At 39.0% G+C, this 27,343-nt stretch overlaps 1 protein-coding gene across 1 annotated transcript; it reads left to right on the top strand.

Moving 5' to 3' along the window:
• Positions 1-252: 252 nt before the first annotated feature.
• LOC118803777 (piggyBac transposable element-derived protein 4-like) lies at positions 253-6,818 on the top strand. Its single transcript, XM_036564272.1, has 3 exons — positions 253-498; positions 3,916-3,987; positions 4,081-6,818. Exons 1-3 carry the CDS (start codon positions 335-337, stop codon positions 5,633-5,635), a joined length of 1,791 nt encoding a protein of 596 aa, XP_036420165.1. The 5' UTR covers positions 253-334; the 3' UTR covers positions 5,636-6,818.
• Positions 6,819-27,343: the final 20,525 nt, after the last annotated feature.

Raw genomic sequence — 27,343 nt, 5'->3', positions numbered from 1 at the left:
CAACTTAGTTAGCCATGGGAAGGAGATAATTAGGCCTTTACAACAGCTCTTTTTTTTACACTGGATGTCACTAGCAGGGCTCCGTGTATATATATATATATATATATGTATATATATATATATATATATATATATATATATATATATATATATATATGTATATATGTATGTATGTATGTATGGGTTATGTGACTCACTGAACCGATTCATGAATCAGTGAGCCCCTTTATTTTGCACCTTCGGGTAACCTAAACCGCACGCAGAACCCAGTCGAGCAGAAGCGCGTTGTTCGAGAAAGACAGTTTGTTGGTTTGTTTGGTCTGATAGTTCAGTCATGTCCACGCCACGGAAAAGGAGAGCCGCGGCAGAGAATCTCTTTAACGAGATTTTAAGCTCGAGTGATGAAGACACGGGCTCCGGATTTGAGAGTGGGTTTTCCGACGATGAGGAGATGTTTTTCAATGGAATGGATCCGGTCCAGGATGACCCCGGACTGGCGTGAGTGCTTTTGTTTGGTGGGTTTGTTTAGATCGATTAGGACATGAAAAAAATGAGAAGTTAATAATGGATATGAGCGTGTTTCAGCTTATACTAGAGCCATTCATGCTGGGTTTGGGGTGGGTGTGCGTGTGTAGGGATGGGTGTGGGTGTGAGAGAAAGAGATTTTGTGTGTTGCTCTTTTCACTCCATGATTCTTCTTCATGAAGTAGGATTTATTATTTTGCCACCTTTTCTTTAAACTTGGTTAAACCTAACCCTGGATTTTCTGTTTTCATAACGGATGTTCACCGTTTTACAGCTGCACGGCAGGTTAAAATCGGGACTAAAAAGCCCAAGGACCAATTAGCGTCGAGCTCCTGGAGGTGGGCGGGGTGGTAAAGTGGGCTTCAAAAGTCTGCACAGGGCGGGTTTACTAGTATACGGACTTCGGGGTGGGAGTGGAGGTGGGGGATGTCATGGTTTTAATTAAATTGTTAAAAAAAAACCTCCTGCAGATTTTTCTTAATGTCTGCTTTCTTGACGTGCAGGTTATTCTTCATATATTTTTATGTATGCATTCATCTATAACCATTATGTTGTCTAGTAGCTGCTCTTTAATCCAATAACTGCAATAACTATTAGATTTTGTGTCAGATTTTGATTTTGTGTTGTGCTCAGACTGAGAAATCTGAAAGAAATCCAAGTACACATGCACTAAGAAATGTAATTACTGAGCTAAGTTCCAGCTCTCTTTATCAGATTTCTTATCGGATTTTTCACACCCACACACACATATATATAGAATAGGTTAACATTTACACGTACAGTATTTCTGATTTGTATTTAATGGAGCAAAGACCACCTCGTTTGTGTTTTATATTTATTACATAATTATGAAAACTACTTTAAAGCAGTTATTACTCCAGTAAATAATAATAATAAGCCCCTTCATTTCACTTTGTTTCACATTGTCATTAACATCACACTTTCACATGCACAAGCACTAATCTTGGCTCGAGTATTTGAACGAGGGTGGAATCTCGAAACACTTGCACTGTCAGAAATAAAGGTTCTGTGCAGGTACATTTTTCGTTCAAGGGGAAGGGAATATAAAAAAATTATTTATGCCAATGACATTGTAGATTCTGCTTATTTTTTATTCATTATTCATTTTCTCAAAGGTAAATTACTTGGAAAACAAATATAAAACTGACTGATAAAATTGGTAAAACATTTGTTTTTAGGTTTTTCTAGTAAAAGCCCACCTGCATGGCACTAATGTTATTATAACACAGAATATTTACCCTCAGTACCAGCATGCCTGTTTGGGAAGCAGTGGCACTGTTGCGTAAAAGTGTAAAGTATATGGCATTTCTGGAACTATAGCACATAATGCATCAAAGGATACCAGGATAGATTTCAGCATTTTGCTGGAGTTTCCACCCTTATTTAAAATCATTTTACAGACATGGCAAGTAGCACTGTTGTCACCTTTCTTCATGAAATGAAGTCATGCTTTGGATTGCTTCTTCCTCTCTGCAAGTTCCCTGCAGAGTACACGCAGGTACTACATGAGTTTTTGAAAGGCACAAATCTCAGAAAAACATGCCGGCATTGATATAAGAAACTGATAACATCAGAGGTATACGATTCTGATGCATTAGACAGTTTGGAAGTGGTTCTCAATTCCCATCCCTCAGTCAAAACTGGCTGCTCTAGTGATAGAATTTCTATTCCAGATTGTCTTTTCTGTGGGTGTGATCGGACTTTAGTAAAACTTCGGACCACCTCAGAGTAGTCCTAAACCTAAGACTCGACCTGTGCTGGTTTATGCTGAGGACTACCTCAGGATGTCCCACCCTTCTTTTGAGAATGAAGCATGGGCAAGGTCGCTGATCACAGAGCGACCCTATCACAGCCATAACTTCAATGAAGCTTTAAGAATCTGGCCTCAGGATTAGAACTGTAGAGCTGATTGATTCCCACCGCTGTATCGTGGTGGAAATGGCTTCTTTTTCCATCTGATGTGCTGCTAAATCAGGACTAGGAAATGCCTAATACCGGCCTTACACCAAACGACTTTTCAAGCGTTTTCAGTGTCGCAGACAAATATCCATGACAGAATAAAATCATGAGAGTCTTGTTAGATTCGCGTCGCAGGGAGAGAGAATGCATGCGTGAGTGCCTGAAATCTCTGTAAAAACGGCAAATCTGCTCCACTTCAATACAATAATCATATTAACTTAAATGTAAACTGTTAATATTAATATTATTAATATTTCGGGTTCACTGAGCCTGTAACACGTCAGGAAATGTGCAGAGGACTTTAAGAATGCCATTATTGAAGAATGCTTTCTTATTTTGTTTGTTTGTTTCTTATGGTTTAGTTCATGACACCCAGTCAACATTGCTGAATCGCTGCATGTTGTGTTGATGTGTAAATCTTTATGTCAAATAATAAAAAAAAAAGTATCTGCACATTTTACAGGTTAATTAAAATTCTGGGTGATGATCTGCCAGAGTATACAGTTCTATAGTGAACTAATCTGAGTTCCAGATCTTTACACATTCAGCCAACATATCTTCCCATCTGTACCACTATAGAGTGGAAGGAAAAGTGTTTATCTGCTTGTAAATTTCCACCAGGTGCATGATGGGGAATAATCTCAAAAATCTAGTTGCAGTCTTGTAAATAGTGACACTGCAAGATTCCTAGTCTTTGCAAAATCATAGTCTGTGACTAAAAAACATGACACTGTCTTTAGATGTGAGAGGGAGTCAGACTTTAGTCTTTCAAAAGTCTTTTCAAAGTCTGCTAGTGTATGGTTAGCATAAGATAAACTACACAGGACCGTGGCTCAGCGACGGTTAACAGCTACACACAACACAGAACATGTTTGATTTCATCTGTCACACCAACACCAGTCGCACAACTTTGAGCTCTCAGATATGAGTCTTTATTTTGTAGACGTGTGTAATTTGAACAATGGTTAGCTGGAACTGAGCATGTACTGTTCTGTGTGGAACAGTACATTTGGCCTAATAAATAAGCTGTCATTAGCTTAAGAGATTAGCTTACACGCTACAGACACCACAGAACGGGTTTAGCTTTCTATGCTACCGTTAGGTGAGCTATTAAGCTACAGATCCAAACGCCACAGAACAGAAGTTTAATTTCGTCTTCTGTCCATCCAACATTAAGTTGCTCGAGTTTGTTCCCTCAGGTTTGTCATTATTTGTGTAAGTAGTGCTTTAGTTAGCCAGAGCCAAACCTGTTTTCTGGCGAGCAGGCTGATACCATGCTAGCTAACTAATGCTAATCAGCTCCTATCTCCTATAAGTAGCTAGCAGCTTAGCAGCGGCATATACCAGTTGTTGCTGTTAGACAGATGTTTTGACATTCATATCATTCATAAGTTTTTTGTGTTTTCACAGGCAACACGAAGAGCCTGAGACTCCTACAGCAGAGCGCTCACCAGAAGCAGCCGCCAGCGAGTCTGAATCTGAGTAAGTGTAACTTATAACTTTGTGGGTGGTTTTTTTCACACACAGAAAATTAAATAAGCTAAACTATGTTCTCTATTGCCATTTCGTCATCAGAGAAGAACAATCATCACAAAAGTCAGAGAGGTGGAAGAATGTAGATGAGGATGATGTTGAGCCTTTCCAACTTCAATTCCGGCCTAACCGGAAGCCAGGATATCTTCTCAAGCATACTGAAGAATATAGACCACTTGATCTTTTCCAGCTGTTTTTTTCCAAGGATGTCATTGCAAGTCTCTGCATTAACACCAACAAGAATGCCAAGGTAAAGAAACAAAAAGGCAAGAAGTATAAATGGGAACCAGTAGAGATTGGAGAGTTTATGAAATTCTGCGGAATTCTTGTGTTTATGGGTGTCATTCGTTGTCCCTCAATCCGAGATTACTGGCGATCAGACAATGTGTGGCAGACACCCTTTGTGAGGAGAGTCATGAGGAGAGATAGGTTTCAGGCCATCAGCTGGAGCTTGCACATCAGCGACCCAGACAAAGACAGTGAAAATAATGCCAAAAAAGGAACAGCAGACTATGACAGGCTGGCGAAGATCAGGCCACTGATGGAAAGCCTGAAAATTGCTTGCAAAGCTTTTTATCATCCCAGGAAACACTTGTCTATTGACGAAAGAATGGTACCCACAAAGGCAAAGAATGGATTGAAGACGTACATAAAGTCCAAGCCCCATAAATGGGGTTACAAACTGTTTGTCCTGTGTGACTCAGCAAATGGATATACTTGTGATTTCATTGTCTGCACCGGTAAAAGTCCATTCAAATCTCTCCACGGACTAAGTTATGATTCTGTAGTTTCTCTTTTGAATCCTAAGTTTCTCGGCACAGGTTACATTTTATACTGCGACAATTTCTACACGAGCCCCACTCTGTTCAGGGACCTTTACGAGATGAAGATAGGGGCGTGTGGCACAGTGCGAGCAAACCGATCAGGATATCCAAGAACCCAGGAAAACTGTCTCAGCAGATCTTCAGAGCGAGGCAGCATGAGATGGATCAGACAGGGACCCCTTTTGTTTGTGAAGTGGATGGACACAAAAGAGGTCTCCATCTGCTCCACCATCCACAAGGCCTACACTGGAGATGTGGTATCAAGAAGGCAGAGACAACCTGATGGAACCTGGAAAGCCCGTGAATTTCACCTGCCAGCACCAATCAAGGCCTACAACAAGTACATGGGTGGAGTAGATTTGTCCGACCAAAGGCTTCAGAACTATACCACCCGCAGAAAGACCTACAGCTGGTATAAAAGCTTTTTCTTCCACTTCATGGACATGGCTGTAGTGAACGCCTACCTGCTGTACAAAGAGCAGTGCGAAGTCAAATCACAAAAACCCATGTCGCACCTTGTTTTTCGGAAGAGGCTCTGTGAGGAGCTCTGTAATGATCAACTGAGCTCTGATCCTCCTAAAACTATCCCAATGGACCACGTAGTTGAACGTATCCAAGGGGGTCGGAGAGCGTGCAGACAATGCAAGTTGGAAGGCAGGAGGAGTGACACTTCATGGCAGTGTGGACGTTGTGATGTACCACTGTGTGGATCTGCTCCAAAGACCTGCTTCAGGAAGTGGCATCTCCCCAGCCCTGTAAAGGCTGTAAATTAAGTACACCGTCCACATTCTGAGTCATTAGAAATGGCTGCCATTGTGGAAATTGTGAAAAGAGAAACAATGAGACAAAGTCTTAGCAGTTGTGGTCAAATTAGTAGTGGGATACCATTCAGTCAGCTGAGGAATGGTACAACAATCTGCTAGAGAAAAGGGTGCTAAATGTAGAGTAGCAGGACTGCCACTATCGGTGATATCAGTGATTATTTTCCAGAGTTTTTACACAAGGCCAAAGAATAAAAATGGACATAACTAAACACTAACAAGATATGCATAACTTCTGGAAAAAGCTGAAGTCTTTAAAAGACTATTGCATAAAAGATCATCATGCAAATACAAAACTAATTTTAAATGAATCAATCTTTTGAGATTTATGATAATTGGAATCACTCATGATGTTGTTAGCTCTCCTGCAGACCTGTGTGTGATAGACAAAGGTGAGTAGTAATTGTAATACATTTGCTTAGTTAAATGTAGTAAAATTTCAGGGGATACTCCTTCTGAGTATTTTTAGATGACCATACTTTAGTCATTCACACTGGGTTCCCAGACTTTTTGTGTTTCAGTTCATTTTGTTCCTTTGGCTCAGCACCTGGACTGCTTTGCTGTCCTTTCACCTTGGAGCTGCAGCATTTTATTTTAGTCCAAAGGGAACCCAAAAGGAGAAGAGCAGTGCCTAATGAACCTCAATTCCTGTGCTTAGAGGTGCTAAGAAAATCTGCTATAATTCTATAGCAAACTCTGTACGTGAGGAGTTCTTGAGGCTGATCCTTTATTCCTGTTTTTGCTAGACCACTATTAGACTTCTATAAGTAATTTTTTTACTTAGACTACTTCTACTTAAGCCAGTATTTTGTTGATCTAACAACATGTATCGGTTTAGATTACTGTACACCTCTGTGGTGATAGATATCCTGTACTAGTGAAAGTAACTCTAAGAAGCTTTTAAGATACATGCCAACTTTGTGGTATATCTGTGATTGTGCTTTCTTGGTTTTTTGTGTGTGGTGTGGTGTTTTGTGACCAAGTGAGGTCCTTACTGTCATGTCAGCTGTTCTAAGAAGGGTTCTTGCACCACTAAGTTTGTCACCTCTTTTGTGAAGGTTATCGAGATTTTACTCTGCTGTTTAGTCTTTGTACTTTTTATATAGTCTATGTTCTTATGTATTTAGTCACTTTCTCACACTACCCACTGATGTTTGGTTATATTTGCACAACATATGTAACCTCTAAGAAACATGTTTTACTTTTTACTTTTTACTTTTTACTGTTTTACTTTATTAGCTTTTTTAAGCATACTTACTTATGTAGCTCTTCATCGTTTACCTTTTTAATAAACCAACATTTGCCTCATAATTTTGTGAAAAGACTCGAGACAAAGTGTATAAATGTGGAGAAGTGTGGGGGATGGGGGGTGTCAAGTTGTCTTTTGCCAGAGCTCAGCTATATGCCAGCTCTTCTCCAGGTACTGAGAGAGCAAAACATCAAATGAAATAAGTAATATTTAACTTCTGATAATTCATAGTAAATTCTTATGTAAATGTGAATAAGTTACAGTTAAAGAAACAAATGGGAAGCAAAATAATCAAGTAAGTGTCATTCTGCTTTAAACTGATAAATTTTTTTTGATAAGCATAATAGTGACTTTATAAAATCTCAAGATACCTTTTTGAAAATCCATAATTCAGTGGCTGGAATGGGAACAATGTCATTCAGAGCAGTTTGATGCGAAACGGTCCATTTGTAAAGAAACTTACTGACTCTGCTTTATTTACCGTGGTGGTGATGGGAACCAGGTGATGGGAACACAAATATAGCCATTTTAATTACTATTCAAAACCACCAACATTCACAAGAATGCTGTTGAAGGTAAAATGGTGGTAAATCTGAAAAAAAAGTGTTTTCTTTGGGAGCTATTTTGCCTTAGAACACCCATAATATGTCCCTCCACCATAAACAGTTTAAAATAAATTGATTAAAATACATTTTAGGCCAACACTTATCTCAAACCTACTGTAAAACAATGTCTCAGGTGTCAGGCTGAGCATTCATAACCATTTAATGTAATGACTTTGTGTGATGTAGCTTTTAGAGGCCTTAAACTCTTCAGACGTCAGGTTCCTATCACTACCGCTGTAAACGATTCTGACTTAAGTTCCTCTAGAATTAAGTATTTTTAACCAAACTTCTCTCAATTACTTTGTTTACATCTTAATCATTTAATTATGCAGAATTTTTGAAAGATTGGTGGAGTACCCCTTTAAGTAAACCTTTTTTGTTGATTAACAATTGCGTATTGTTCTGGACATTCTTTCACTTTTAATAAGAACCATGTTTAACAACTAAACAGAAATGAACAATATATAGACAGATGTCAGTATTGCTGTGTAGCTCTAAGATGATAAGGGCGAGTGTATGTAAAGCCCACAGCGGCTTCTCTGAGTGCGGCAAACATGGTGCAGAGCTTAAAGGGGAGCTCCACTGATCTAAACATCTGTCTGCAGTTCCAGTCAGCATGGCTGATGAATGTGAGAACACACAGTCAGAATGCATGTTTTACCCACATGGCCAGGATGTTGCCTGGCTATGGTAATGACTTGCAAACCACTGAAGTAAAATGAGCTTTTATATTTTCTAAGCAGCTTAACAAAAAAACAGTGGTAAAAGGTAAGTTGGAAGTGTAGCAATCCTGCCAACTGTTTAATTTAAAACATAACCTTTTAAAGTTCTAAGCAGTTACTAGCAGTACTAGTGTCAAAATTTTCAGCCTGGAAAACAGGACCTAAATAAGCTGTACTAATACTAAGAAGTAGCTAACTAGGTAAAAGGAATACCAGCCAATATGATGATCTTTTTATCTGGTTGCGAGGAAATAAAATACTAAAGTTAGCTACCATGCTATACATACATTTTAAGAAATGAAGCCTCTTGTTTCTATATGTGACCCGTTATACATCTGCAAATATCTGAAGTGAATGTAAAACAGTGTTCTATGTTGTATTACACTGTAACCGCTGACGTTATATTTGTTAATTTCATATCTTTCAGTCAAGACGAGTTTGCATCGTTTAAGGTTCTGTTCCTTTTTTTGTTTATTAGCAGATAGAACCTTATAATTCTTATAATTCTTAAAAGGTAGAGCCTGTATTTCTCAAAGACAGCTCTCAGAATTAAAAAGTAGGATTTAGCATTCAGCGGTCAGAAGTATCTGAAGGCAGTGACTTTAAGATATGGCGGTTAATTGTAAGCAAGAGGTTTGCTATTTTGAAAGTGAAATTTTTGATCCTTAGTGTTGCAGATGGAACATTTTTTGTTACAACTCTAATCCCATGATGTTCTTTCATAGTACTAATCTGTAAAATGTCCCACCATCAAGGTTAATTTCTCTGACCGCAGACATTTTAACCACTTCTAAAAAGATATTCCCACTGCAATCACAACCTTTTTAATAAACATGTAAAAATGCATTGAATAGTTTTGTAGAAATCACTGCCTCTTGTAATACAGTGTTAGAAACCTGTTAACAAATGAAGTGAATAAAGCTAAAAAATAAAACAAACAAAAAGTAAAATGTGCTGTAAAAGCCAATGAACCCGTTTACCCTGACTTAAGCCCATAATTTACTTTGGATGGGTGGAGAAAATCCTGCCTTTAAATTATGATTACATGCTCAGACAACCATGAATTCCTTTCTGCTTGCCGGGTGGTACTGCTAAAGAACTCCTACAGGCATAGTGCGCTCTTACTCCTGTTGTTTATTTAGTGGCGATGGTGTGTAGATGTTGTGAAGAAAAACTCCGCCAATACTGAGTTGCTAGCAAACTCAGTATTACATTTACTATTATAATACTAATACTAATACTATTACTATTACATAGTAAAACAGCATCATATCAAGCACTATAAAGCACCTGAGAGAGGATTCGTGCCAATTCTAAATGTCCTCTCCCGAACAGAATGACCAACAGCATATATATGGTTCTTATATCCTATCCACCCATACGGTAGACATATATATGCCTTATCACCACAAATCCCCCTTGTTTCCTTCCAACAGATCAGGGATCACTGTTATCATTTTTTCCTACTGATTGTCATGCATCCCTATGGCTCAGAGGTTTCTCTGGACTCCATCTTCCAGAATCCTCTGGCAGATCACATGACTCCTGAGTACTGATCTATTACACCTGTTACCTCTCACCAGCTTCAGTATAAACCTGGTCTTTTAGAACAGTTCAGTGCAAAGTATTGCTTCTTTCTAAAGCTACTGAACTTTTATTTCCTGTGTTGTGTTTTCCCCCTTTTTGACTATTCATCTGTTTTGACTCACTCGTTTTTGCCTCAACCCTTTTTGTCTGCCCTTGGGTCTGCGATTTGTAACCCCTAGAAATCAAATCCATATGCCTTCCACTTAGTTTCTCTCTTCTGTAATACACCCTACTAGTCAGTCACTTCCTCTGGTGTCCAGTCAAAGTCAAAAACCCCTCTTCCACATCTAAAATAGTCCTCTGAGCTGTCACAGATGAATCTGCATCATGCTCTTCCTCCTTCTGTTCTCTAGGTTCCAAAATCTCCTCACTACTATTCACACTAAGCTCTATTTTTAGCTTAGGTTTCTGAGTTATATTTACTCCTTCTTTAAAGTTCAAAGATGTCATACCAGGTGTCTGTATCACCTTTTCTTCTGGCTCTCTTGACCCTTCAACATCTCCTCTCTTCTCTACCTTCCTCTGTAATCTTTCTCCTAACTTCTCCCTTGCAACATGAGCTGACCCCTGTGCCTCCTAAATCATCAGACCTCCTTCTGTGTCAGCACTGGCCTGCTGCTTCCTCTCTCTCTCTCTCTCTCTCTCTCTCTCTCTCTCTCTCTCTCTCTCTCTCTCTCCACATGCACTTTTCTCTCTTTTTCTCTCTCCTTTTCTCTCTCTCCTTCTCTCCTCATTCTCTTTTTATCCCTCTTTCTGTTATTCTTCTCTTTTCTGTTTCTTCTCCTCTCTATCTTTTTTTTCTTCTTCTCTCCCTCTCTCTCCTTCTCCTCTTCTTACACACCCCATAGGTGTATAAACATAGAAACCTATCAGAATTAAATATCAAATAAACTCACTAGGTATTTTTTAACCCCACAAAAAGCAATCCCATATGATTCACCCCTTTGTTTGCCAACACTTAGGTCATTCTTATCTACACCAAATGTTCTCCTCTTTTACATACCCAGTTATCATCAATATAGAAATTTCAGTTTATTTTACTCTAATAACACCTCACATACTTATTAATAATACTTATTAAATTTTTCTTTACCCATACACACAAACATCCTCACTGGTCTCTCCACTCCTCTCCAAATTATAAACGTCCTTCTTGGGGGCTCATGAATGTTTTTAAATTAATTTATAAAAGTCCTCTTATTCTTTATGAGGCTCATAAATCTTAACTTTATCTTAAGTCTAAAAACGTCCTCTTTAGAGGCTCATATGTTTTTTTTTAAATTATCATTTATATAGTCTTAAAGCCATTTACGCAGCTGGAGCACAGCCAAGTCAAGCAACTCACACTCACAGAACCCCAGGTCCGCACACACACAGTAAGGGGCGGCCACTCCCCCTCACACAGAAACACACAGCGAGCTCAGAACACACAGAAGACAAAGAACAACACTCAATCTGAAAGTCGACTCATTCATACTGATCCTATAGCATGCTTTTTCCGCCGCTCCTTCTTTCCCTTTTTCTTCTAAATTTTTGCTACCTTTATGAGGTGTGAATATTCAATAAAAAGCTGCTTCAGACACTGTTCGTCAACTAGTGTTCGAGTGGGAACTTTATAATTGAACTTTCCTTTCACACCCCCAGTTCCTTAGAACTGACCCAGAAATTCACCTAGTGATTTTCCAGGATTTTAGGCCCGTCTAACACCGCCTCCCAGAGGGCTTTGGTCCTAATCTGCGGCTCCTTTTCTCTTTTAACTCATATCATCTCTATTCTCTTCCCTTTTCTTATTTCTCTTTTCACTCATATAATCACTATTCTCTTTAACTTCTTTTATTCTCTTTAACTCTTATCCTTTTCTATTCTTTTTAACTCTTCACTTTTCTTCTCTATTTTCTTTAACTTCTCTTATTTTCTTTACCTCTTTCCTCTTTTATTCTCTTTCTTCTTTTTCCCAGTAAGCTAATTTCCCCTTAATCCAATTTCCCAGGGCCCTGGACTGTTACTTTTCACTTCTTTTCCCCTTTTTATTTTCTAACCTGATCCGACTATTTCTCTAAGCCAGCTTTCACGCAGTGACCAATATACACATGTCTTACCGTTAAGAAGATAAGGGCCCAACCTTCATTAATCTCGCATGGTGTTATTTAGCTCACCTTATCGTTACTAATTAGGCTATTCTACACTTTTGCATCAGCTTTCCTTTTCACTATTATACTCCCCCCTTTTATTGCGGCGTGCACAACGCTATAAACCCCCCAAATTTAGAACGGAGAAGCACTCCAAACATCCACACAGCATCGCTCACACACACATGAGTCTTTACGGTGCAGCTAGACAGCAGCCACTCAACAGCCTCCACGAAAAAACCAGCGCTCACCTGAATTGCCGGCCTGGAGCGGGAGTTAGTGCGCTGAGGCTGTCGGCGACGCAGCCAGCCACAACACGATCCCATCCTCGTCGCCAAATAATGTTGTTTATTTAGTGGCGATGGTGTGTAGATGTTGTGAAGAAAAAATCCGCCGATACCGAGTTGCTAGCAAACGGTAAAACTATTACATAGTAAAACAGCATCATATCAAGCACTATAAAGCACCTGAGAGAGGATCCGTGCCAATTCTAAATGTCCTCTCCCGAACAGAATGACCAACAGCATATATATGGTTCTTGTTGTTGAAACAGGAGACAGAGCATATGGTTCTTTTTAAAATGATTTCATCTATTTGGACCCAAGAAGAAGGGAGAAAGTGAGAGGCCCCCTTCCTATGGACCTTTAAATTAAGGGGCTATGGACCCAGAGGCCCCCCCCTGGTTCAAACATTCCTATCCCCTGCACAAACAGAGCACACAGGGAACTCCTAGATACTTGGAACTTCAGACATCAGCTTATACTCAATGTTAAGAGTGTTTTTACCTTCTTCTATAAAAAGGTTCCTTTCTAAATATACTTCACTCCCTTAGTAGTTAACCAGCCAAAAAGCCTCTATGAACGTTTTACACTGAATTTCCACTTGTTGCACTATTTTGGCTTGAAGTTGCAAGTGGTCTATAGGCTTAAACAGCATTAAAGGTCTCTTGAACAGAGCAAATAACAAATGTTACATAATTCTTTATTTCCTCAGGTCTAAAATACATTCATATCTGCATAAAAAAGTACTCTGCCAAAGCAAATGATACTAAATTGTGCTTTTTAAACACATTAAATGCACAGCCTGCGGGCAATACTACAGTCTTAAAAAAGATGGTTCTTCAAGGGTTCTTGAGGAAAGGGAATGGTTCTATTTAAAGCCGTGAGTTCTATATAGACTCCAAGGTTCTTCTATTGTTACAATGTCAAGCTTGGAACATTAGAAGAACCCTTTTTGGTGCTATATAGAACCATATACAACACATTCTCCATCAATCTGAAGAACCATTTCACCATGGCAAAGAGCTGTTTAAGCATGAAATAGAATATGGTTTTATATAGCACCAAAAAAGGTTCTTTTAATGTTACAAGCTTGACTCCCCCAGGGGTCTGGCTTTCTAGCTTTCTACATTTTTGACACTATACAACCATTTTTTTTTCTGAAAGTTTAAGTTATTAAACATGATAATCTCCAACTAGATGCCAGAGTCTTAGTTTTCTGGAGTCTTACACCTTTTGGTCTGTTAAAATAAGTGTGGCTCAAACACTATAAGCATGAACAGGGATGCGATAATCGTGTGTGGGTGCGAATGGGCAGTGACTAGACTGGGGGGAAAGGAACTGAGTAAAAAGGGAAAAAAAGAGCAATTTGTCTTATAATAATGCAACCACATTCACTTTTTTAAACTCAACTTAGTGTTTTGTTGACCTACCTCAGATACAATACTAAAGTTTTGACTGAGCTAAGTTGAAAGATTTAATAATACATTTCAAGTTGACCTGACTTCAAATTGTCTACAGTGTGGTGGGGCAGCATTTTGGGAAATGCCTATTATTACAGGATTAGAGAAAAAACAAAGGGGTCTGACTGTCTGTTGATATCAGGTCAGACTTCTCTTTACAATACTTACTGTATTACCACTTTTTCTTAACTCTGTCTCACAGCCCGGTCCAGAGAGAAGGCAGTTGAGCTTAAACATGAATCATGTCTCTACAGGATTTCCGGCTGGTGAACATCACTTCCAAAGCACTGAATGAGAATAGTGAAAAGGCTGCAGTGGCCCACAATCTGAGAACATAGCCTCAGGAAGGAAGGTGCTGTGGGGCTGCGGTTTCCCTTGTCAGCACAGGAAATCTGGAAAAAACACTTAAAAATCTGACAAAATTATATATAATTGATATGACAATAAAATTCACCATAAAATCATTTTTGTGTTGGCAGAAAGTTGATCTATTTCTCTGCAAGAACATCAACCCACCCACCGCTGCTCCATCTGCTAATGGGTGTTCTGTAATGATGCTTTTACTATATATATAGCCTCATTAGATATGCTGCCTGTTTCTAATGATGGTAACTAAATATGATTCAGTACCTTTGAGAACACATAAGGAGATTGTGTTTCGATTAGACGGACATTTTGCTCTCTGTTGCTCTGCATTTTATTCGCCCTAAGCAGCTGTTTTTGTGCAGCGCACTGACCTGAAAAGTTTAACATGAAGTGGTCAAGAAACCACCATTGACTAATCAAATCAATGTGCATTAGTCTTTAAATACACAGAAAACAGTTGTAATATTTTACCATATGCCGTTATTATAAGGTTATTTATTACAAATTTGAATATGCCATTTTCTGGTCAATTTTAGCCTACAGTTTTATACTGGAAAAAATACAACAGAAAAAGGATCACATTTTATATTTTTCTGTCTAGTTCCATTGTTAACAGAAGACTCTCTAGCGCAGTAGTGGTTTGCAGTCATGTTTAGTGGGTCAGGAATCAGTGAGTCCAGCTCATAGGGCTCAGCAGATACACCTCTCTCAGGCCCTGGAGATTCAACTGCAGCAATTCTGCAAGGAATGTGGGCACAGGGCACAGGGAACAGGAAATGAGGATAACTGCTGCTCAGTAACGTCCTACACGTTTGTCAAACGCTAGAGGGCAAGTGAAAAATGAATGGGGTAATATGGAGCATTTGAGCAAAATCATAGTTTATAAATGCTTAAACATTTTTACACAGAGAATACATTCAACTTCCTGAACATATAACAGTACTAAGTAATGCTAACTAATCAGCACTCAGCAGCAGTAATGTCAACCAATCAGCCTTCGGTAGCAGTAATGCTAAACAATCAGTACCTGGTAGCAGTAATGTCAACCAATCAGCCTTCAGTGGCAGAAATGCCAACCAATCAGCCCTCAGTAGCAGAAATGTCAACCAATCAGCCCTCAGTAGCAGAAATGTCAACCAATCAGCCATCAGTAGCAGTAATGCCAACCAATCAGCCTTCAGTAGCAGAAATGCCAACCAATCAGCCTTCAGTAGCAGAAATGCCAACCAATCAGCTATCAGTAGCAGTAATGCCAACCAATCAGCCTTCAGTAGCAGAAATGCCAACCAATCAGCCTTCAGTAGCAGTAATGCCAACCAATCAGCCTTCAGTAGAAGAAATGCCAACCAATCAGCCCTCGATAGCAGTAATGTCAACCAATCAGCCACAAGTACCAGTAATGCTAAACAATCAGCTCTGGTTAGCAGTAATGCTTACTAATCAGCCCTCAGTAGCAGAAATGCTAGCGTCCTTCTGCCCAAAACCTGTTCGCTGTTAAAAGAAAAGAAATATACAGGTAAGTTTTCTTTGCTTTTTTTAGTGAAATACGTCCTTCTGTTTTCCAAAATTAAAGGAGGGTCCTGAACAAATAGTTAGAAACTATTTCAACTTTCCATTTTTAGCCGTTCAGCTCCATTCACCCCATTTCATTGAGGACTTGCTCGCGGGCTCCCTCTGGCGTTTTGCAGTCATATGTTGGATGTAAACCGGCTGTGTTGGTGATCTCATTGCGAGACACGACCCTGAACTGGCTTGCGAAAAACAACAGACTCTCTGGTGATCATCACGGAGCTCTGTAGTGCAGATGTACATCGACAACATGCTTGTTTATAATCTTTAATACCCGAAGGATTTTATAGAGGATATTTTATATGCCTCAGGCTTGAGAATAAGTTAATGATACCCATATATTAATCATAGAATGTATATAAGAGATATCAATGATTAATCATCTCCCTCTAGTGGTGATCATTCTTACTACACACTTAAATTAAGCATAGTATGTTGATGTCCATCAGTGCCACAGTCTACAGTCTGATGGTTCCCCTTCTCAAACTCATCTGCTTTAAGTTACTAAATCAGGAGATTTAGTAGAGCTGGGGGATCAGCAGGCTGACCTCTGGCATTCACTCTAACATAAAGGTACCAAAAGGGTTCTTAAGAGTTCTAAACCAGTAAGATGAAAGGCTAAGCTTGAATACACAGAACCCTAACAACACCAGCCATTAAAATGAGCAGAGAATACGAATAAACCACAGGTAGTTGATGACTGTAGTGTTTGTTCTATTCTTAAATTAACCAACAAAAAACTATGATAAACTCTGCTTTTTGATGAAAAACAGCATTGACCTCACAGATGCTGAAGTATTTTGTGATAAATTCAGTGACACAGAATTTATGACAATGTTATTGGCTTAATTTATCCTTTTCATTTATGAAAATAAATAAACATGGAACGTGCTGTCAAATATCACTGTAAATCACTGCCGATGCTATGTTGGCCTCTGCCAGCAGAGGGAGCCAGAGTAGTTAGTAATTAGAGGCAACTAACAGCACCTGTATCCTGGTTTACTTAAGGAGCGCTCCACCATTATTATGGGCTCAGTCTTTGAGTTTGTGCTGCTTTGTGGTCACATGTCCTGACCAAGCCGGTATTTTGGTAGTCTCTGTGAGTCTTTCTCTGTTCTCTCAAGCCTTTTTTTCTATTCTCTGGTTTTCCAATGTGGAAACCTTCTTAAGATTCATATCAGTTTCCTTAAGTATGGTTAAAAAAAACAACAACAAAAAAAAAGTTCTCCTTGGTCATTTCTTTTGGCATATCTAGTTCTGTCTTTTCTTGAGCTTCTGACCAGTACCCACAACACAACATATACTGGTTTTGCTGCAGACCAAGCACGCACCTGGTATGTGCTAGTTTTTCTATCAGGATAGCCCCTTTGCAATTACAACTGATGAGTTATAGCGAATTGGTAAGCTTTTGCTCCCAGTTACCTTAGTCTCATTTATTTGTCCCCTCTCAAGGTTAAGCCATTGTGTTTTGCTACTGCTGTTCCTTACTCATCACTCAGTTGGTGTCGCACCCCGTTTCTCTTGATCTTTCAAACTTGAGACAGAGGTGTGATTTACCACCTGTGTATTTGAGTAACATATTTAAGACATGCAGCTTATCTAATAGAGAGAAGCTACCACTGCTTCACTTCAGTACCTTTGCTTGATGTGTGCATGTTGTAAGGCCGTGTCTGTTGGATGGATTTATGATTTAAGTCTATACTATACTATGATAATATATATATGCAAAACTATGAAGAGACAGATCTGTGTTCCAGCCTGACCAAATGTGTACCACTGTTTTTTGATCAGTTTTTTGGATGTTGTTACCCCAAAAGTTCATGATGACGAGACATTGTGGGGCCATTTGCCCCCAGACCCCTTACTAGAGGCCTAGCCCCCTATCAATAAAAAGATTTAATAAAACTCGATCCCTCACCCCTCCAAGTGCTCATCTAACAAACTTCATTTAAGGCTTCATTAAGAACTGAAGGGCCAAAGTCCAGCACAGTTTGGTCATTTCTCTGCTCACCAACTAAACCTGGTCATTAGCTGATGAGTTGAACCAGTTGTGCTAGAGCAGAAAGTACATCTGGCACTGGGAATTCCCCAGGGGGGGAGAATGGCAAAGCCAAGCTGACAAGGGCTTGTTAAAACTGGTACTGAAATGGGCACAAGCACTTGGAATGATGCTGATAGTGAGCTCCATCTACAGGCCTTTGAACCCTTCACATAAAACATGCTTTTGGATAAAAATAGGACACTCTTAACACACATCAATTAACTAATTACATACATTGCAATGTTATACTATATATGACTATATTTCCCTCTTGTCACGGTGCATCTGCAGGTGGGTATTTGTTTTTCTCAGTGCAACAGCAAACCCATGAAAGTGCAAAGTAGAATTTTCTGTATAAGGAGTGCTGCGCATGCAGCTCATAAATGCATACGTACTCGACTTCACATGTCACAGTTCAAAAGGAAGTGGTTGTGACTTGTGGGTAACGTGTGGAAAAAATGAAAAGAAGGTGTGAAAAATCAAAAGACTGTGTGAAGTGTGTGAGGTCATGACAGCAATCAAGGTTTTTTCTCTTGTTTAGAGGCAGTGATTTGCCTTTACTTGGAGGATGTGATTGTGAAATGGGTCTTTACATTACTTTGAGTGGAGTATAGGCGGAAACAGCCCTTCAATCACTGTAAGATGTACAGATTTGACTAAACTGCATGTAGACCCTCAGTGCCTCTGCGTGCAGTCAGAATTGAGTGCAGCATTATCGTGCATCTAGGCAAAGTCATAATAGGCCGTGTGGGTTGTTGTATCTAGGACAGGATATTGATCTGTATAGTGGTTTGCTTTGTTTGTAAAAGTACAGTTGCACAAAAACATTGTGTTCCTGAGAATGTGGTTTGAGGACTCTTGTCCTTGTTCTCACATGCACAACAATGCAAATGCATTGCAGATATAGTTGGGTATTAACCATGTTTCTAAACATGAAACCCTTTTTTGACCTCTAAGTATGTTTTTTGGAGGGCGTGTGTAATAACATGCATGATGTAGCGTTGTGATGAACCTTTGAAGATGCCAAAAAGTGATTTAAAAAAAAATTCCTACTTAGATAAGTGATGAGATGAGGGGACTAGTTACTAACTTCAGCAAACTGATGTTATTACACTTAAACGGCAGGTGTTCAGCTGCAGCAGGTGCTCAGTGGGTAACAATAGACCCTTTTTAACTCTGTCATCACCAGTGAATGTTGTCCCCGCTCTTCTCCAAAGTTGCACCTGGGGAGGTGCATGAGGCTGGATTGCAGCTACGTTATAGCTAAAAGCAGATCTCTGGTCAAACCAGGTCTCTCTCCAAAGACACCAATTAAAGCAACACATATAGTGCTATATTAAACTATTTCCAACTATTGCAGTCACAGTGTTGTAGATAGAAGTCTGTAGGTGGGTATTTGGTTTTCTGAAAGCAGCAACAAAACCGCAGCAGAGTAACCTTATTGCCTAACTACCTTGCAGCCATCACAACAACATACCTTTCATGTTGCAACTCTGTGCTCTGATGAAGGCCAAAGGAGCCGCCGAGCTTGGGTAGTAATTTGTGCTGGCCTATCTTTTAGCTGTAAGAGCTAGCTAGCCCACCACATTGAAAGAATACTCTACAGAAACACAGCCGAGAAAAAATCCAGGACACTTCTGCCCTGGAGGAAGATGGGTCTTCTTCAAGAAGACTCAAGATGACGTGGTGGTGAAAGCCTGGCCTGGCCACAGTGGAAGTAAACAGCAGCGCCTGAACAAAGCCTTTTTTTTTCCTCTGCCTATTTATTCCGTTACTGCTCTGCTGTCTCATAAGAACATTCAGCAGCATGCTTTGTTGTTGCTAACAGTCTGTGTTGCCCTAACATCTCAAGCTTCAGTTAAACAGTTCTGTTTATGTATAACAGAGCTTTGGTTTTGATGTTGCAAAGCCAAACGAACTGACAAAAATCGCGCACAGATTATGTTTCATTCACTAACAAAAGACTAAGTACCTGGTATTGGAAACGGACATCTGGTGTAGACACACCTGCTGGCTTTCTCTTTTCTTTTATCTAAGCTGCGTGTCTTCCAAGAACTTTCGTGTCCAATACTGAGTGTTTTACAAATGTCTTTGGAACATTTAAGTTGTGATTGTTTAAAACCTACAGTGCAGGTTCCACCATCCTGGTCACATGCTGTTTACTGCTAAAAAGTAAAATTGGCAGAAGCCCAACAAACGTTGTTATTTGATAAGCCAGTGAGGTGGCACAAAGGCAGATGAATTAATGGATAACTGGTGTGGCACTGAAAAGCTGTACCTGGAGGTTTGATTAGGGTGCAGTGTTTTTTACTCCTCTCTGCTCCTCCAGGCCCCCCCTTAGTTTTGACTGGCTAGTGGCAGAGATCCAAAAATTGATCTTAAAATAAACTTATTCTTATTCTTCATTAAACAGTTCATTTATATTTGTAACATTTTTCTATTTGTATTTTTTCATGTGAAGAAGCTCTAGGGCCATTAGTGTTCAAGTTTTGTGTGGGTCACTGAAAGGAGAGATTGGCATGAGCCTACACCAGGCATGGCTAAAGAACCTGGACCTGCAGCATGTACAGTGAAATTGCTTCATGGAGGGAAGAACATGGTACTTGAATGCCTCTTACAAGCTTCAGCTCTCAATGTCCATGGTGAAGTAAGTGGTGTTGAGCTTTTTTTTTATAACTTGTTTTTAATGCCTTTGCTCCAAAATGCTTAGCTATTGTTGTTTATTAAGCAGCGATGATGGGTAGATGTTGTGAAGGACAACTCCTTTGACACTGTGTTGCTAGTAAAATGTTTATTACAAAGTAAAACAGCATCATATCAAGCACTATAAAGTACCTGAGAGAGGATCCGTGCCAATTCTAAATGTCCTCTCCAGAACAGAATGACCAACAGCATATATATATATATATATATATATATATATAGATATATATAGATATATATATATATAGATATATATATATATATATATATAGATATATATATGGTTCTTGTTGTTGAAACAGGAGACAGAACATATGGTTCTTTTTAAAATGATCTAATCTATGTGGGACTAAGAGAAGTAGGGAGAAAGTGAGAGGCCTACTTCCTGTGGACATTTAAATTGAGGGGCCCCCTGGTCCAAACATTCCTATCCCCTGCACAAACAGAGCATACAGAGAACTCCTAGATACTTGGAACTTCAGACATCAGCTTATACTCAATGGTAAGAGTGTTTTTACCTTCTTTTATCAAAAGGTTCCTTTTTAAATATACTTCACTATCCCATCTGATCTGCAGTGAAATCTCTCTTAAAAGAACAGAATGGCTGTCAATCACGGTTCATTTAGCCTCTCGAACACATTCCACACCTCACCTACTGTTTCATTAGAAGACACTCGTTTTATCCTACAAAAGTGGCAGAAAATCTTGTATTTGTCCTTATATATTTTAATAATTATTGGTAGTAGGACTGTTCAATGTCTTATCCTTTTAATACAATATTAATACACTATTTAAAATATGTTTTTAAGGATTCTTTAGTAAAAGTAATGGTTCTAATTAGAACTATGAGTTTTATATAGGACCATTTCATGCTTAAATGGTTCTTTGCATAGCACCAAATAGGGTTCTGCTATTATTACAATGTCAAGCTTGTAATGATAGTAGAACCTTTTTGGTGCTGTCTAGAACCATTTTCAAAAAGCTTCTAAACAGAACCATATACAACACTTTCTCCATCAATCTGAAGAACCATTTTACCATGCATTCTTTAAGCATGAAATGGTTCTATATAGAACTCATGGTTCTAAAACGAACCACGTCCTTTACTAAAAAAGCCTTCAATCATTGTTTTTAAGTGTGCAGATCATGCATAATTCTATTGAACTTAAAGGAAATAAAGGTTTGACCGATAGCTTGTGGCTGGAGAGAACTTGCTCATGGGCCAGATTTGCCTGGTGGGCCACTGTTTAATGATCATGACTCCATAGTAAACACACTGTGAATGTTTGATGTGCATTCACTCTCGTGATGACATTTCAGCAGGATGCGTGATGATGAGTACTGAAAGTGATGTGTTTCACACTCACACTCAGTGATACAGGAAATGGTAGGCGACCAGCACCCAAAATATAGAGAGAAAGAGAGAGAGAGAGAGAGAGGTTGACATTGTAAAAGAAAGTTCAGCGCTTTAGTTCATTTCTTCACATTGTTTGTGTTTTTAAAGCTGTGCTGTGTAAGATTTTTTGTCAAATTTGAAAGAAATAGTGTTGTTGAGGCTAAAGGATGAAATGATATTTTAAAAGTCTGAGGTATCAGGTCAGATTGGTGCAGTTTTTCAGACCATGTCGTACGTCAAAATTCATTGGCTCCAAAAAGTTTAGCTCGATGTTTAGGTCTCAAATACAAAATCAACAGTATACTAATGAAGATATGATGACAATAGCAGACCACTCACATTGTCCTTCACCAAGTTTGACTGAGTTCGCTTCGAATAGTCTCTCAGCCCAGTCACTATCATCATATTCATCCAGTTGGGGAAAGGGTCTGGAGCACAACCAACACTCCAAATCCCCAAAGCATACATACTGTGGCTTTAAAAATGACTCCCAAAATGTTTATATGATGCTGTCCTGAGATCAACATTGATAAGGCCATCTATAACAGCTCATCACCACTTGCAATGTAAATTTGTGTTTTCAAAAATGTAGTTGATGCCTTTGTGAGCTAGTTTGAAGAAGTTTCATTCCATTTCATTCTTGATGCCCCCATTGTACAGATCTGTTAAATTCCATCAGCAGCACACTTGATTTAAGTTAGTAAAGCACTGATCAGCAAAACCAGGTACTGGATGATAACTACAAATAATGTTGGTTAAACAAATATATTAATGTATATAAAACTACAGACATCTCCTGAAGAAAATGCAGAGTGATTGCACAGCTTAACCTGGTGTTGCAGTCTTGCTAGGCTGTTGCTAAGGTATCCCAGGTGATTGCTATGGTGTTGCTATGAGGTTGCTGTAGTATCTCAATTGGTTGCTGAGGTGTTGCTAGGTGGCTGCTATGGTATCCCCGGCTTCTAGGTGGTTGCTGGTGGTTGTTCTGATATTCTTTATGATTAATAGGGTGTTGCTAATGGACTTGTATAATTGTGATATAAGCAGGGTGCACAAACTTTTGCCTCACATTCATTCATAAGAGAAAAAAATCGACATTTAACAAAATGTACATCAAAAAGCTGCGTACAAGCACATCGTTCCTGATCAGACCAAACGTTCTGGGGTTGGAACAGTGTAGATATCTCTGAAAGTGGTCATCCTCGAAAAGCACATGAACACAGTTTGGCCTGCAGTTGAGATTTTTACTATACTAGCCTTGTAGGCTAGTTGCAGCGCTGCTGAGAAGTGTTCACACTCACAGTGAACATCTTTCAGAACCATGTAACACTGGCGACATCTGTGTGTATGGAGAACTGTTTTCAAGTAGCTTCAGTATATTTAGCCTCCTCATATCAGTGTTGTTGTGCTGTGAATCTGTATTGTGTCCATTTGGCATGCAAAGATAGCTAACAGGGTTTAGCCACCATGAGCCAGCTAACATTAAAAGCATTGTGTCTGTTGGGATACACTGCAGTTTTGGTAACACCAGTGTTTGGTAATATTGGACATTGTTCCTATTGGCTAAAATTTAGAAAGCTAAAGATATAAGGATGATATAGGATGCGGAGTCAAGTGGTGTAAATCGTTAAGTAATTATGCTTTTTTTTTATCTTGTCTTAGCTGTCTAGTGCTGCTGTGCTGCTGGCAGGATTTAGGATGTTAAAAAATCTCTTGGTAACACTTTTACTATCTGTGGAGTTTGTTAACATAGTTCGATCATCAGCTAGTTCAGTGTTTCTCAACCCTAGTCCTTGAGGCCCACTGTCCTGCACATTTCAGTGCTGTTCCTGCTTAAACACACCCACTTTGACTCAATACTGGGCTGCTAATGATAATTTCTGCAATGTGCAAGTGAACATCTTACTCTTCTATCTACATAGTTATGCAGAGCTGCTCAAAAAAGCTGGATCAGGTCCTTTTTTTCTTCACTTTTCAACACCCCCTTGATTCCATCTCTGAAACTCTGGCAGCCTTCATGTGGTGAAGAGCAGAGGAGTGTTTGGCTTGCTGAAAAAAGGGTATTGAGGTTGTTTTTCTCCTCCTCATGAAATGTCTTAGTTCCACTGTAAAATGTGTAAGTTAGTTAATAATACATCTCATAACCACAAAAACAGAAGTGTATAGAAATATTTAGAAGTTCAAATGAGGAACTGGGCCTTGATCTAGCTGAAGAAGCATTAAAAAGCCATTAGCTCAGTTCCTCCAAGAGTGAATCGTTATTATGTCTATAAAAATATCTATAACACTGTCCAGTGATTGTAGTCAGTTGCTCAAAGACTAAATGGCTTATGCATAATGCAATAATGCATTACAGTGCACAGGAAAGATGGACGGAAAGCGACATCTCTTATCCTTCAGTTGCCTTGGACAAATCTTTATGTAGAACCAATAGTGTTCTTTAGCTCTCACTCTAGAACCTAAAAGCATGTGATATCCAAGTTAAGATGCATTGATTTCTGGATAATGGGAAAGTGTGTATATTACACCCCTAGGAATAAACGGATGCAGACTGAGAAATGAACAGCAGGATACAGAATGGAGGAAGTGGAGCTTTCTCTTTACCAAAGGTAACAGAAACCAACTAATGTAGAGTGAGCACTTTATTTTTACATTACTTTTTTAAATAAATGTAACTCTATTTATTTTTATTTTGCTCAGTTAATTCGTATTGAGTTTACAATGTCTTTCTCCATCTTAATGAAGTGACGCCCCTTTGAGAGGACAAAGGCCAACATGTTCTTACTCCAGCTGCTCTTATATTTATCATGCAGACAGTAAATGTTTAACCAAGCATTTGCTACACATAATATACAGGGTTTGTGGTTGGTGCACTTCACTCACACTTGCAAAAGCCGACAGCCCCTGTGTCACATGAAACGGAAGTGGTCGGCAACCAGAAGCAAGTGTTAAAAACTGATGAAAGCAGAGTTCACCTTTTACACTTTTCTTACTCTGTTTTTAAGGTCTATCAGCTTTCTTATGCAGGATAGTTCCCATCACGCTGACACATGGCTGATGCATTTTAATTAGAACAGGCTCACAGTCTTCCTGCAGGCATCTGCCTAACCTAAGTGATTCAAATCATGAATTTTGAAATGCAAAGTAAATGTAACAGATCAAAAGCATCCATACTGGATAAAATACTGCATTATAGAAAATTTTGGACTGCTGTAACCACCAATAGGCCAGATTCGGTGCAGACATAATATAACCATCTATCATTTCTTTCATCTGGCTCAGCTCTGCATCTGCACTGCATTGTGTCTATATAATACTGAATGGCAGCTTTTCACTCATGAAAACCTAAATTTGTACTTAATTTCTAATTTGACTGGAAATCAATCAGTGCATATATGCAAGTTTCAATGGGCCATTATTTATTTGCTGAATTTGTCATAAAACATAAAAAGTGGCACGTGTATAAGATTGGGTTCATTCAGTCAGTACTAAGTAAAACTACCTTTGTCCTGAAATCATAGGCTGAAATATTTCTTGGAGTCATCTATCAGTCATTGTGTTTTGTTTTTTTTTGTTTTTTTGGAGAATGCTTTTAGTTAAGAAATATTATTGTTGCTGATTATTGATTTTTTTTAAGTAGTTCAAGGTTGATTTTAATGTATGTAATGTAATTTCCTGTGCTTCTGGCTGCCACACAACCCTAAAGCATAGTACTTTTCAAAATTGACATTTTGGACAGTAGAATTTGTGAGCTGAAAGTGCACTGATATCTTTTTATAGCCATTATCTGCTTTATCGGCATAATATCCTCAGCCAGCTGCTTAGAGGGTTCATGGTGCATTTTGGTGGCAGGGTTTGAATAGTCTGAGAACATATTATGCCCTAAAATTGTCATCAGCTGATGATTCTTAGTGACAGTTCTTGACCTGTCTAACCAGTCCTAATGTGACAGTTAAGGCCTAACAGGTTAATTAAGTTATTAACAGACACACATACACAGGCCGATGAAACGTTCTCCCCACCATTATTACTACAACCAGCAGCTTCAGTTCTTGACATGACAGCTCAATGGATTCATTCTTTTTATGTCAAATTCTGATCCTACCATCTGCATGTCTTAGCAGAAATTGAGTTTCATTACAACATGCAATGTTTTTCCAGTCTTCCACTGTCCAATTTTGAAGAGCCTCAGATTCCTGTACTTGACTGACAGGAGTGGAACCAGATGTGGTCTTCCTGTTGTAGCCCATCCACCTCAAGGTTCGGTGTGACCTTCAGAGATGTTACTCTAATCACTATTGCTGTAAAGAGTGGTTATTGAGTTACTGTAGCCTTCCTGTCAGCACAAACAATACTAGCCATCATTCTCTGACCCCTTATTAAAGCGTTTCTGCATAAAGAACTGCTGTTCACTGGATTTTTTTTTTTTTTCATAACATCTGGTGTAAACTGAAGAAACCATTGTGCAGTTTCTAGCACTAACAACCAGTCCATGGTCCAAAGTTAGGAATCATGGGCCATTTGAAAGAAATGCTCTGTGAGTATTTGTGAAAGCCAGAGATAAAGACCTTTCTTTTCAGGAAGTTAAAAATATCTACATGCAGGTTAAAAAGCCACTGCTCTCTGCAGATTCAGTGATGCCTAGTGTGGTTTATTCTATATAGGTCAGAATGTATGAGGGTCTGTTACAGAAACTGAATGTGGCTTGCTATGCTGAATGGAAATATGTTTGAAACACACATGTCAAACTAGGTTTTGTGGTTCCAGTTCCTGTAGAACTATTTGTGCTTGTAGTCCATGTTGTAGGCACATACCAGCCTGTTGTTCAGACCACAATAAATGCATTGACAAGATACAGACACGCATCAAAAACAAGAGGAAAAAGTTACAGCTCACAGGCCGAAGTTTTAGCAGTATTTTTCTTATCGACTATCTGGGTATGCTGTAACTAAGTGGTTTCTGAGTCATGTATTGGTGACCCACTTCCCACAGTTGCATGTTCTTCAGACTTGATAACACTTCAGCTCATCAGATAATTACTATGCCCTGCATAGGGTGAAGTGCTGATGTTAGATTAGAAAGTGTGCAGAGCAATGGCAAGTCCTGTAAACAACTTCACCAAATTATCTTCATTTCAAAGATACATTGTAAGACAGGTCGTTAGTTGGTGTTACATTTCTTATGCTTTTAAGAGTCAATATTCATTTTATTCTGGAAAACGTAAAATAAGAGATCAATATAAAAAAAAACCCACAGTATATAAAGCACTAGGTAAATTCTTGTAGGTCTGTAGTCAGATATATGCCTGGTTACTGCTATTTACTCTTCTTGGAACATTGCTGTGAGGATTTGATTGTATTCAGTCACAAGAGCATTAGATAGGTCAGATATTGATGTAAACAAACACCATTCCAGCTCATTCCAAAGGTATTCAATGGTGCTTCTAGAACATTGTTTCACTGCTCCACAGTCTACAGTTGTCTTTATTAGATTCCCTCCCTGTTATCACTGTTTCAAGCTATGACTTGTTACCTGTCTGTGTAGTTATAGTT

Source organism: Colossoma macropomum, unplaced genomic scaffold (assembly GCF_904425465.1).
Source record: "Colossoma macropomum unplaced genomic scaffold, Colossoma_macropomum, whole genome shotgun sequence".
In the NCBI taxonomy this organism is placed as follows: Eukaryota; Metazoa; Chordata; class Actinopteri; order Characiformes; family Serrasalmidae; genus Colossoma; species Colossoma macropomum.
The sequence above is the reverse complement of the archived record's forward strand: the minus strand, read 5'-3'. Positions and strand labels throughout refer to the sequence as shown.

Excerpts from the sequence above, each read along its gene's own strand:
- LOC118803777 (XM_036564272.1), top strand. The coding sequence starts at position 335 with ATGTCCACGCCACGGAAAAGGAGAGCCGCGGCAGAGAATCTCTTTAAC. Across the intron at positions 499-3,915 it reads CAGGATGACCCCGGACTGGC|GCAACACGAAGAGCCTGAGA; the intron begins GTGAGTGCTTTT and ends GTGTTTTCACAG. Across the intron at positions 3,988-4,080 it reads GCCAGCGAGTCTGAATCTGA|AGAAGAACAATCATCACAAA; the intron begins GTAAGTGTAACT and ends TTTCGTCATCAG.